Source organism: Haliaeetus albicilla, chromosome 1 (assembly GCF_947461875.1).
Source record: "Haliaeetus albicilla chromosome 1, bHalAlb1.1, whole genome shotgun sequence".
In the NCBI taxonomy this organism is placed as follows: domain Eukaryota; kingdom Metazoa; phylum Chordata; class Aves; order Accipitriformes; family Accipitridae; genus Haliaeetus; species Haliaeetus albicilla.
This window is the reverse complement of record NC_091483.1, coordinates 36,335,035-36,348,248: the sequence shown is the minus strand read 5'-3', so window position 1 is coordinate 36,348,248 and position 13,214 is coordinate 36,335,035. Positions and strand designations below refer to the sequence as shown.

Here is a 13,214-nt window from a genome sequence, read left to right as displayed (position 1 = left end):
CAGGAGTGTGAATATATACATATGCATAGGCATGTATACAGATATACATATATATGAATATATACATATATACCAACACACAGGCACGTGTGTATAAGCAATTTTTCCCATTTTTCAAATACTCACTCAGTCCATATACCAATGTTTTGGTATTTCACCACAATATAATTGCATGTATAAAGTTTAATAAAGATTCATTTAGACTCTCCTGTACTTAAGCTCCAGCAACACAAGCAAAGTGCAGCATGGAAGTGCCTAGTTAGAGAAACCCACACCTAACTTCATGCCCTCAGAGACAGTTTCAGGTTTCCACAAAAATACCTGAAGTACAGGAAATCCACAACTGTGACTCCAAGCACTCAGGGTAGGACCAGCTATCTTAATATAAACACCTGTATCTACTTACTTGTTTAAATTCCCTTTATAATTGGTGAAGAGCAATACAGTAGTTCTAGGAGATATACTGAAGTAGAAAGATGAATTGTCTCTTATCAGTGTGATTTTCTGCACCAGGTACAAAGGAAGGTATGTAGAGCTATAAGGGCTGCATGGCCCAGTGATTACTTAAACGTGCTGTGCAAAGTAGAAAAGCAGAAACAAGAAGTGAGCCAGTCCGCAACACCATCTAGCCCACTCATTAGAAACATATCCTTACACCCCACAAATGGAGGCTTCAGCTATTTCTGTGGGTAGGTAGACGGGAACATGGTGGTGTCCATGGAGGGAGAAACAAGCATTCACAGGGAGAAAGAAGCCTAAGAAAAAAAAACCCAACAGTGATTTAATTCCTCTGGGTTTCACCACAGTCACTGTGCAAGGTGCCAGGATGCTTCCTTCACAGGTATTGAATAAACCCCAATCTGTGCATGGTGATATGGACTCTGGTGTAACTAGCCAGAATAACAGAATTGTGAGTAGAGGTACGTACTCAATACTGCCTTTTTTTTGTGTTGCACAGCAATGGTAGGGCTTCAGAGGGCTTGTTCTAATGTAAGTCCTCAGGGTTTTTTTCAGAATTTAATTTTAATTACCCTGCTATGAATGATGGCACTGAAAATAAACTACAGGAGAACAACAGACACAGGGGAGTGTGTCAGTGAAGCCCTTGGCTTTTATTTTCATTTGTAAATTACAATGGCATTATTAGGAACCAGTCAGGGATGTGGTAACAGGAGGGAAAAGTACAGAAATAACATACATTCAGCTAAATGTATGTAGAAAAGTGTATGAAGTCCAACAGGGCTTCCAAAAATCATAGTTATGGGCAGAGATTTTTAAAGATCAGAGTATCAAATCACTGGAAAGCCTAAAGTGGGTCTTTCTCATGTAGTAAGATGATAACTATTTCTATACACAACAAAGCAGGTTCTCCTTAGGCAGAAAAATAAAAAAGAAAAATTTCTTGGGAGGAAGAAACACTGACGTATCTCCTTTGTGGAAATACACTGAAACGGGGGCTGCAGACTTGTTCTATGACTTCAAGGCCCTTTTCAAGTTTTCCCAAAACATCTCCTGCTGCTCTTCTTCAAGAGGCCACTCCAGGTAGGTCTTTGTGTTCATGATCTTCCGCAGCTTGCAGAACCTCTTGGGAATCGCTTTGCTCTGGATGGGCTCCAGGAGGACGAGAATCGCTGCATCGTTGTTCTCGTCAAAGAGGCGGAAGTGCGAGAAGTCCAGCTCGTATTTGCACCACTCGCTCTGCACAAAGTGCTCGGACAGCACAAAGAGCGTTTTGTGGCTCTTCTCTATGGAGTCGATGATGTTGTCCACGATCCACTTCCCAGGCACAAAGTCCCGCTTATGGAGGCAGAGCCGAAAGGGGGGGCAGGCCTGCTCCAGCTCCCGCACCATGATGTTTTCCACCCAGTCAGAGTCGTTCTCGCTGTAGGAGACAAAAGCGTCGTAGCAGATGTCCTTCAGGGGGGCTCGCTTGGGCTTCCGCTTGGCTTGGAGCCATGCCCAGGTCATTCTCAGGTACCAGACCGCGTGGTACTTGTAGCCAACGGCCACGAGGATGAGGATGACCAGGAACAGCAGGACGCAGATTGACGACACCACGAGGGACCTGTGGCACTCCATCAGGGAGAGATGCACGGCTCCAACCTGCGCCCCTCTCACTGCCAGTGGAGAGTCACAGACATACTTGTCTGGCCACCCCACCAGCACCTGGGCTATGCCGGCCTCGTGGTGGATGAAGGAGAGGAATTCACAGGAGCAGATGAAGTTGTTGTCGCTGGCGTCCAGCAGCTCCATTTTCCTGAAGGACTCAAACTCTTCCCTGGAGAAACCGTTGAGCTTGTTTCTTCTGATTGACATGGCCACTAAGTTAGGAACGGGTGCGGCACCAGGCAAGGCCTTCAGCTGGTTTTTTGCAAGGTACAGCTCTTTGAGAAATGGGAGTTGCAATCCAAACTCCTTCAGGTTGTTAGCACTAACATCCAAAACTTCCAGCGTTGGGGGAATGCAAGTCGTTAGTTTAGGAATTTGAGTGCTGGAGAGGTTTAAATATTTCAGGGTTTGGGGCCATTCACACACATCTGGAATATCACCAAAATTATTTTGGCTAATGTCAAGATTAACCAGTTTGGGTAGACGAGTTACAGAATTTGCAGTCTGTTTCAGAGATTTTAGAGAGTTTTGACTTAGATTTAAAGTTTGCAATGAAGGCCAAGCATCTCTACATATTGTCTCATTTAAGCGATTATTTACAAGCAAATTATCATGAAAGTCCAGATACAGAAGTGACGAAAAATGTTTTGCAAGTTTGCATGGTACCATGAAAACTTTAGAGCTTGCAATGGTGAGTCTTTTCAGCTTGTTTATTTGTGACTCCATACCGTCCAGGTCAAAAAACAAATGAAAATTCTGAATCATTATATTTATTACTGATACTGTTTCAACAAAACTTTGCCCACTGCTTGTGATTTCTTCAATATCCCATGCTCCTTTCCCCTGAAGCACACAATCAATTGCCTCAATCTCTTGCAAAGTTTTTATTTCCTTCAGTAATACTATTATTCGGCTAATATATTGATCTGTGAATGAAGCATCTTTAAACGTAAGCTTTCGTATCCTAAAAGGAAGTGTAGAGTTCTGCACCATGCTTTTTTTTCCAATCTCTAATTTGATTTCTCTCACTTCTAACCAAGTGACAGAGTGCAGAATGTCCATGACAATTGCTGAGAATATATTAATACTTCTTACGTTTATGATCATGTGATTTATCTTCTTAATTAATTTCAAACTTCCTGGCTCATACTGACTGAGATTGCCACCGTCAATCCACAACTTGTCAAGAAACTCAATGCCCTCAAAGTTCCCTTGCCTTATTGTGGAGAACTGCGGGTTGCCCAGGTGGAGAGAGCTCAGATTCCTCAGGCTAGAAAAGGGGGAGCTTTCCCCCAGGTCTCTGTAGGAGTTCCCTTGAAGGTGGAGGTGCTGGAGCGAAAAAAGGTGCCCAAACCATGCAGGGTACAAGTGAGCCAAGCTGTTATTTGATAAGTCCAAGAGCTCCAGTTTCCCAAGGGAGCAAAACGAGTCCTTGTCTATGGAGCTGATTTCATTGGACTGCAGCAGCAGGGCTCTCAGGTTCACAGCCTGCTGCAGATCCTGGGATCGGATGTGCTTTATCCTATTGTGGGCCAGGTTTAACACTGTGATTTTGCCCGTGATCCCTGGGGGAACAAAGTCCAAGCCCATGGAAGAGCAGTTGCAAAGCTGAGTGGCATCGCATGAAGGACAAGCCTGCTTCAGCACTTGCTCTTCAGAGAGGTTTGCAGCTAAGACCATGTAGATGGCCCACACTTGCCAGGTGTGTGTAGTTCTTGATTTGTGTTTTCTTTGGTTGAACATTTTGCTCTAGGAAACAGAAAGGAGAGAAGGTAGTGTCAACTTTTAGTTTTGAACAGCAACTGAAAACAATTGAACACCTGTGCAATTTTATTAGGAAGTTCAGATTCAATTTTTTTCTTGTAAGAGATATCCTCTGACATCAGTCTTCCCCTCTTACTTCAGCTGCTCAGTCCTGCAAACATGGCATTCTACTTATCCCTGGATTACAGCCATATCATGTCTCAACAGTCATAAAGGACCATTCTCAACAGCCTGCCTTTTCATAGACGTATTGGCTATGGCCCTTGCCTCTTACATCTCTTGCATTACACTGCCTCTCAGCAATGAAGCTACAGCCGGATGTTTCAACCCTAAACAGGGGAAGATGGCTAGACCATCAATGATCTGGATGAGGGGATCAAGTGCACCGTCAGCAACTTTGCAGACAACACCAAGTTGGGAGGGAGGGTTGATCTGCTGGAGGGTAGGAAGGGTCTACAGAGGGATCTGGACAGGCTGGATCCATGGGCCGAGGCCAATTGTATTAAGTTCAACAAGGCCAAGTGCCAGGTCCTGCACTTGGGTAACAACAACCCCGTGCAGCGCTACAGGCTTGGGGAAGAGTGGCTGGAAAGCTGCCCAGCAGAGAAAGACCTGGGGGTGCTGGTTGACAGCCGGCTGAATATGAGCCAGCAGTGTGCCCAGGTGGCCAAGAAGGCCAACGGCATCCTGGCTTTTATCAAAATAGTGTGGCCAGCAGGAGCGGGGAAGTGATTTTTCCCCTGTACTGGGCACTGGTGAGGCCGCACCACAAATACTGTGTTCAGGTTTGGGCCCCTCACTACAGGAAAGACATTGAGGTGCTGGAGCATGTCCAAAGAGGAGCAACAAAGCTGGTAAAGGGCCTGGAACGCAAGTCTTATGAGGAACAGCTGACGGAACTGGGGTTGTTTAGTCTAGAGAAAAGAAGGCTGAAGGGAGACCTTATCGCTCTCTACAACTACCTGAAAGGAGGTTGTAGTGAGGTGGGTGTCAGTCTCTTTTCCCAAGTCACAAGCAATAGGATAAGAGAAAACAGCCTCAAGTTGCTCCAGGGGAGGTTCAGATTGGATATTAGGAAAAATTTATTCACCGAAAGGGTTATCAAGCACTGGAACAGGCTGCCAGGGAAGTGGTGGAGTCACCATCCCTGGAGGCACTTAAAAGACATGTAGACGTGGTGCTTAGGGACATGGTTTAGTGGAGGACTTGGCAGTGTTAGGTTAACGCTTGGAGTCAATGATCTTAACCTAAATGATTCTATGATTCTAAATGCTCACAGCCTTCACAGCATTAGCCTGTCCTTCTAGCACGGCCACCTGTGAGGCAGAAGCCTGAACAGAGCGTGTCCTCCCTCTCAGCCCTTTGAGTAGGCTGTGGCTTCTGACACCGCAGGCTTTTCTGGAAGAGATTTTGGGGTCCCTCGCATACAGTCTCACCAGCCTCAGGGCTTCTAAAAAGCAGAGCTGCATAGGCTCCTGGCACACCCTTTTACATACCGTGTAAGCAATTTACATTCTTTACTGGAAAGGCAGAACAAGCTGATATGCAACCAAACAAGTCTATCGCCCTTTTCTGTAAATCAACACAGATAATAGATGGGAACTGGATGTTACTGTCACCCTATAAACCGTGGATGTAATTAGAACATTACTGATTTTAGTTTACAGAAGGGCTGTGTTTCCTGCCATGGGTGCCAAAGAACATTTCACCATTGGCTACACCAGAAAATGTCACTTATTAAAGCTCACAAGCTGCTGTAAACAGCTCCAGTACTGCAGACAAACAGTATCCCCAAATCCTGAATATGCAGAGAGTAAATACTTACCTTGTCTACTGCATGCTGTGTTTCAGTCTCTTCGTGTGCTGATCATGTACTCTGGGATCCAAGTAGTCACCTCCTACCTTCAAGTCCAACAAAAGTTGGAAACCCTTTGGCAGGTCTGATGCGACGACAGTCCTGGAGTGAGAAAATATTTCAGCCTGTGCTCCTCAAACAAAACTTTATGTTGACAGTTTCCCAACGTCCTCTAACTACTCAGCTAGTGAAGCATACCAGTTTGCCCAGCTTTTCTTTAGTGGCTGCTTCCCTAAGGAGACCATGGCTTCTGAAGAGTTCAGCATTGTCTGGCCTGCACAACACTGCCCTTCAAACTCACATTTCAACCACTTCTATTGCTGCTGCTGACTGGGGACACAAAAACAATCATAGATCATGTTTGCACTCTCTTCTTTGCAAGCTGAAATTCAGCGGCAGATCTCTCTCCTTTTGTCAGCCATTGCCCATCACTGGAAAGGCTGATGCAACCATTTTGCGCAAGTCATTCTTTCACAATCGCTTCCTCCAGTATTAAGTGCAAAAATAGTTCCCAGGCAGAACTGCATTCACCTTCCTGTATCTCTGCTTTTGATACTTATTGTTTGGTATGCACTGGGGGAATGTTAATTGTACTGAGCAACAGAACATCTCGGCACACCCAAGTTATTTTGTTGTGTATGTTCTGTAAAATGTTATCAATATATAGATTGATAAATAAATTATATTGATATAAATGTTGGAGTCAAATTGTTTAGGCAAAGAGAGTACTATAGAAACACTCAGTATCATTTTGTTTCCTAGGTCACTGCAGTCATACGTTATCAACAAATAGAAAATGCCTAAGAATGGGGGCTGATATTCTGTCTGAAAAAGAAGCCACAGTTTGTAAGAAAATATCCCTCTGTAAATACGCAAGGCAGTTTTGAGAGGGGAGGTTTGATGATTTTTATTTTAGCCTGACTGAATGGAAACACACGGCTGGTCAAATGGCCAGGGATACTGCATGCATAAAGGGCTAGGGAGACTTCCTACCAGCTCTGAAAGGGAAACCCATTAAGTCCAAACACCAAACCTTCATACTGCATTTTCCATTTTTTTTCTGTGCACAGAAATTGTCACGGTCTGCTGCCTACTTGCACCGAGAGGTACCTGCCTGGGAGCAGACAGACGGACCAATTCCTGCAAGCTGCTGGGCCACTTGTCAGAGGGCCCACAGTGGCTTCTGTGTGCTCAAGGGTGGCAAAGCCCAGGCAGAAGCCCGAGTGTGTCTCATAATGACCTTCAGTTGTGCTATGTTAAAATTAGCGCTGCACATTAGGTTAAGAACTCGATGCCTTCCAGAAAAAGAAATTGAAAGACTGAGATACCCTTGTATTTTCTGTCTGTTACACAGGATAGATGATAAGCCTAACAACGTTTTCAAAGCAGTTTTACCAGGGGAGTGGGGAATAGAGACAGAGCAGGGTGTGGGACACAGCAGAGAGGGGAAATGGTGTTTTAGTGAAGGGATGTCATCAACTTCCCAAAAGCTGCCTCTTCCCTCTGGCACCTCTCAGCTGCAACAGTTCTTGTTCTTAAAAAGAGAAGACTTTCCGTTTTCAAAATGTTTTAAAATGTTAGTTCTGAGTTTGACGTGACTCATTCCTATATGTTTTTGTCATGAAACTTGCAACTCCTTGGTAAAGTTAAAATAGTTAAATTTGTGAAGAGCTTTGAAGAAGACCACCACGTATGAGGCCACATACTTCATTGAATGCGTAGCAGGCGCACTTTTTTGTGTGTTACCACTTCACCACCACACATTTGTGGAGACTCGAGGTAGGTGCTAGCTATTTTTTTCAGAAATACTGACTTTCTCCTAACATCCAAGGTGAGCCCACTCTCATCCTACTTCTAAACTGGGCCGGGTTTCTGGTTTCTCTCAGAAAGAGAAGACCAGAGCGACCCTGTCCACCTTCCCATGCTGCAGTTCACAAACCAAGCAGTTCAGTTCAGCAAACTGCTTAAAAATCCAAGAAATCAGGGTAGGCCTTCTGCTTGTTTCCATCAGTAGGGAAAAAAGTCTACAAGCAGCACAACTTCTCCCTCTCTCATTCCAGGTCAATTTATCCGGATTTATCAGGTTATCTGGAGTCAAGAAGGTCTGAGGATGCTCAAGGTGGCCAGAAATGACCTCCCCAGACTGCCCCACACACAGAGGTGAGGTACCAGCCAGCTGCCTTCCAGAGCATCAGCTTCCAAACCGAGCTGCAGCCTGGACTCAAAACAACTTCTTTTGAAATCAAAGAGTCTAAAGTAGGAGAAAACTGCTGTTTTTTAAGGTGAGAATACTGTTCATTTGTTTTTTCTCCATAGTAACCGCATGTTTAGCATTGAACAAAGTTGCACCTTGTGGGTGCTTTCTCTCCTCCTCCAAGCTTAAGCTATGATTATCCTTCCTCTTTTATAGTGTTTAAAAAAGGCACATACCTCCACCTGTGCCAGTACATTACTTTTTCCCAGCAGAAGGACACAGATCTGCAACAAGCTTGTGCTTTTCTAACAGCAGATTGTAACTGGTTCCAAGCCGAGGCACCACACAAGCAGATAGATAGGGCTGAAACAGAGCTGTGGTCATGTTTGAAGCTCTCTTGCTTTAAATGTTACTGTTTATCTGACAGCAGCATAAGAAGCACACATTCCCCTTAGCCAGCTCTTTCTTGACCCCCTGGTACAGCCTGCTCAGCATCCCTGCCTCCTGCAGCTCAGTGCCGGGTCCCTGCATTGCCTCTGCTGGCAAAGGGACAGGCTCCTGCCACAACCCTCCTCCCCTAGTAAACTGCTGCTGCTAGACAGGGCAGTGACCAGCGATGGGGGGCTGTATCAGATGGGTGTTGACCAAAATAGATGTAGAAACAGAAATATATTTATGTGGGATAGAACCCCATGGGAGTGGACTTGCTGATCAAAAACTACAAACCAAGTGGCAACACTAGTCCTCAGTCAGTCTGCCATCAGTTACAAGCGGTTTTTTCACCGTTATATCCCCACTACCTCCTCTTTCTGCATCTGTGTAGTGTTACTCAGGGGAACGTGGCTTTAGAATCAGGCTCCAGTTGCTAGAGCCTTGCAGCTGTCTCCCCTCCGCCAGCCAGAGGTAATGACTCCTTCATCTCCTGCAGTACCTGGGCACGTCACACTCTTTAAAGCACTTCCCCTTCCCAGTCCCACATGACAGGATCCTGCAGCCCGTCTCCTCCCTTCCTCTCTTTCCTCCTCTGTGTCAGCATCCATACTCACAGCTGCTTTTTGCTTTTCCGCTGAGAATGCACAAGTGAGCAGTGCAGAAGGGGCCCAACCCAGACGACACCCTGCCCCACACCCCAACCTCGAAAAAAGGCAGAAGCAGTAGAAAAGGAAGGGAGCTCACGAATCTGTTGGCCAGCTTGCAACAGGAGCAGAAACGCTTTCCAAATCTTTGCAAGCAGCGCAAAACTGCTTCCTGATACTTACCCCTGGTAAGCAGGATGCATCAGCACATCAGCTCGGCTGCAGCGGTGCCAGCTGGGCTGAGCCTGGGGCACTCTTCTTCCACCCCACCCTGGAAAGGGCTGGCGAGGAAGAGCGGTCAAATCTATGCTTGCAGTCTTTGGAGCAGGAGGTATAATACTTGTATAATTGAAAGCAGAACGGCTTGGCATCCTTACATGATCCTGGAAGCAGAGCCTTGGCATGCACCGCTGGTGCCTACACTTTAATCTGACTTGCAGGGCTTCGGGTATTCGTCTTCAAACTACAACAAAAAGGAATATTATAATGAAAAAGAAACAATTTTAACTTTGTCATGTTCTGTATCAGGTTTGTCCTGCCAGCAGCTCAATCCCCTGGTTAGATCTTCAGACTGAAAGTTTAAATGCAAAGGAGCAGATTCCCTTTATTTTCTTCTGGGCTACCCTTGCCCTGCCGTTGTGGCGGAGCGTGACAATGCTGGGTAAATGGTTACTTATTTAACAGCCAGTCTTCAGGACTGCCTCTGACAAGGAAGCAGGGTTGTGGATTTTTTTGTATCATATTCTTTGTGAAAGCATTCGATCAGAATAACATGACGCTGATTTGCTGCCTTAACAGAGGACATAGCAGGGAAGTTTGCAGGCTAAGACACCAAAGTTTATTCTAATAATATTGAAAGTTTTGTCTTTCTAGAACAGTTGCATCGGCATGACTCAGCAGGAGAAAAGCCCTAATTTCTCCCAAAATAATCCTGTTGAGTATTTGACTCCCAAGGAAATTGCATCAACAGAAAGCAGCCTGCATGCTAGGCAAAGCTGGAGAACACAGTTCCTTTCTTACTTTGCACTTTCTTAGGTGGGGTGAAAACAATTTCTTTCTGACAGGAATGTTAGTATTTTCCATTAATACACAGCTGTAAAACAGTAAATACTATAGCAAGTTTTGGCACCCTGTTCTGAAGACCACTATGACAAACACACAAAACCCCATTATCAGCATCACACCAATTTGTTACTCCAAAATGCAAACTCAGGGACAACACACCTGGAATGGGTCCCCCCAGCCATCACTGCTTGCTCCCCAGACTTGCGTGGGGCTGGATGCCAGTCAAGCATGCTGACGGGCAGCTCAGCCGCACACAAACGCTGGGTACACAGCAGGATCAAAGGCACCCGCGTACAAGCGTGCCTGCCATCGGACTTCCTGGTGTGCTGCAGGGAGTAAGGCAAAATATAAACTGATACCAACAACTAATGAAACTCCCTCAGCCTGTGAGTGGGGGAGGCCTGTCTGGAAATACATCTGGTTAAGTATAACTTCCTCTGAATGCCGCCCAGGGCTCCCTGCATCCCTGTGGACGGGGTCCAGCTCCCAGAGAAGATGCAGGGATGAGAACCAAACACGGAAGCAGGTGCCCAAGACCCGTAAAAAGCTTGATCTCAGCTTTTCTTACAGGCTAGCTTGGCTGTATCAGCACTTATGTTTCCCATGTTCATAATCCTGAATGTCTACAGGCACTCCACAGGGAGCCTAAACAGGCTGTAGGACTCGGGAACTTGAAACGCAAACATCATGGTACCGGGATCTTGGAGGTCAGCCCAAATGTACCTCTCATCACCCGGGCAAACAGGCTCCCAGCTTGCTGCTGCTGAGGATCCATCCCCTGAAATGGACATCATCCGGAAATCACATTTTCTTTTAATATATTTACTGCAATTTTCATACTGTTAATTGGTTCAACATCATCAACATACAAAGCTACTTCTTCAGTTTTTTAGACACCTTCAGGTAATACCTCTGTGTAGCTTTCCAAAGTAGCACTTGCTTAGTATTTTGAAGGACTTTTTTGCCTATCTCTACATATATTGCACTCTTGCTGTGTCAATCAGCTTGCTTTGCTCTATCCCAAACTCCATGAGAGAGCTCATCTGTTATGGGCTCCCCAGAGAGGTATTTGGAGACGTAAAACATATTTCCAGTTTTTAAGAAAATGAGGTGCCAAGCTTATTTCAAAACAGGCATTTTGCAGGTTTCCAGACAGAGCCGCAACCCTCCTTGGCTCTGGCCTCCCAGGAGGCACCAAACCTCCCCGTGCTGAGACAGCACGGTCCCCCCAGCACGTCCCCGGCCATCGGGGCCGCTGCAGGTACCCCAAGATACCCTCGTGGACCCTACAAGGCACAAGCTGCACTACAGGGGGGTTGCGGTGAGAGAGGAATGGGATGTCTTACGCTCGCTGTTGGATGGCTTCTGCTTCATTTCAGCTCGCCGGCAGAGAAAACACTCTGTCTCAGCCCACCGGGTGCAAGCCATCACTGGCAGGCTGTTGTGAGGAAGTTAGGGTTTAACATCCCAGCACTGGAATTTCCTGCAAGGAGGAAAAATGGCTTCGCTCAGCTCCGAGGAAAAGCTCCTTTGAGAGAGGCTGGGTAAAGGGATGTGTGTGTCGGTGTGCTTCAGTGCAGGAAAGGTCCAACAAACCTCATCTTTCCTCGTTGAGAGGAATGCATGGACACATGTCTCGTGCCTAGGTCTACCTAGTGCTAATACACTGAAAAAGAGCTTTCTTCTTTTCTTTTTTTTTTCTCCTCTTTTTATTTTTTTAATGGAAGGGAAACATTCCCAGGAACGGGACCAAGTCATTGCAGAACCAGCTAGAGTTTGTTTTCTCTACAGATATAGAAAATACTGTGCTGGGATGCAGAGATACATATTTAACTGCTTATTATAAAAAAAAAAAAATTGTGTTTAACAGTTGGGCAAGAATCTTAGCAGGAAATTAATCAGATCATTATCATATGTCATAAAAATATCAAGATTTTTGTATTTGTTCCAAAAAAATTCAATGCCAGGATATATTTTGCACAGGTAGTTCAGGCTTTGTATTCAACTGCTGCCTCCCTCTGTACCTGATGCCATGAAATATTTCAGACATGACAGTGCATTTCAGAAAGAGAAAACCAGTCAATTCCAAATCCTTATTTTCAGTTATTCAAGACCTCAGAAGCTCTTTCTTCAGTGCAGGTACTTTTCTTGATTCGTCTCCTATCAAAGCTCCTTATTTTAAAAAATTAGGAAAAATTTAATGAGCTATTTCCAAGTTTTTCTGCATTGGAAAAATGACATGTTTTGTGAGTTTCTTGCAGGGATTATTTCTATTGTGTACTTTCTCATTTGTATAATTTTTTAAACCAACTTTTTAGATGCTTGAATACAGCAGAGTTGTAAACACCCATGAAAAAATCATTTTTACTAAAAATGAAAATCCTGATCATAAAATGATGTCAATAAGTATTTGAAAAGTGTGTGTTGAATCTGACAGAGCCACTAAAACATCTTCAAATAATTACATATTTCCAATATCTGACCATTCTCTGACTCTCCAGACTTGAACATGATTGTAAACAGACATCCCAAGCTGATTTTCAAGTACGCACTGAGCTATTTTAATCATTCCTCCTAAATTATCCTCAGACTGCATTTCTTGGTCTTCTGTAAGTCTTCTTGAGTGTAGCAGTACTGGCTTAGTTATGACAGATTCAGAACGGACCGTGTAACTCTTGTGCCTGTACTGCAATATGACTTTTTGTCTTTATCACAGTATCTACAGAAACACCCCATACTAGGGGATCAACCCCCAAAACAAGGTGCTTTCTACTACCGTGAAATACCCACATTTACAAACTTTGAGTCAAATCCCCCTCTAACATTCAAAGTTACCTGGACATGGCACATAAGGCACAGCTGTGCCTTGGTAATGCAGGTATGTCCAGGATGGTCTGGAGACGCTTGCAGCAAGCACCGCCGCAGCCAACCATGCTCTCCCAGAGTGGTGCACTTAGTCAACAGCTTTGATGGGAAATGCTATGCTTTTCTTTTCTTTTTTCTTTCTTCAGGTTTTGTTTCAATCCAGTGGTTTTTTCCAGGTCATGGTGTCCATTTGAAGAAAGGGAACACAGGCCAGGCAGCAATGGCATGGACTTGAGAGGGAATAGTCCTTTCTTAGCAATGCCCCATCACTCCAATAGTGACAGTC

General features: G+C 45.0%; 1 protein-coding gene across 4 annotated transcripts; it reads right to left on the bottom strand.

Annotated features, from left to right (window-relative positions):
• Nucleotides 1-1,097: 1,097 nt before the first annotated feature.
• LOC104324866 (toll-like receptor 2 type-1) lies at nt 1,098-9,771 on the bottom strand. Of its 4 annotated transcripts, XM_069785566.1 has the most exons (4): nt 9,376-9,771; nt 9,182-9,279; nt 5,699-5,830; nt 1,098-3,858 (listed from the first exon to the last, which is right to left on the bottom strand). In XM_069785566.1, exon 4 carries the CDS (start codon nt 3,850-3,852, stop codon nt 1,471-1,473), a length of 2,382 nt encoding a protein of 793 aa, XP_069641667.1. In that variant the 5' UTR covers nt 3,853-3,858; nt 5,699-5,830; nt 9,182-9,279; nt 9,376-9,771; the 3' UTR covers nt 1,098-1,470. The 4 variants fall into 4 exon arrangements, with proteins under 4 accessions (XP_069641667.1, XP_069641657.1, XP_069641649.1 ...); XM_069785556.1 differs by having other exon boundaries at nt 9,182-9,771; XM_069785548.1 differs by lacking the exons at nt 9,182-9,279; nt 9,376-9,771 and adding an exon at nt 5,927-6,193.
• Between the last annotated feature and the right edge of the window lie 3,443 nt (nt 9,772-13,214).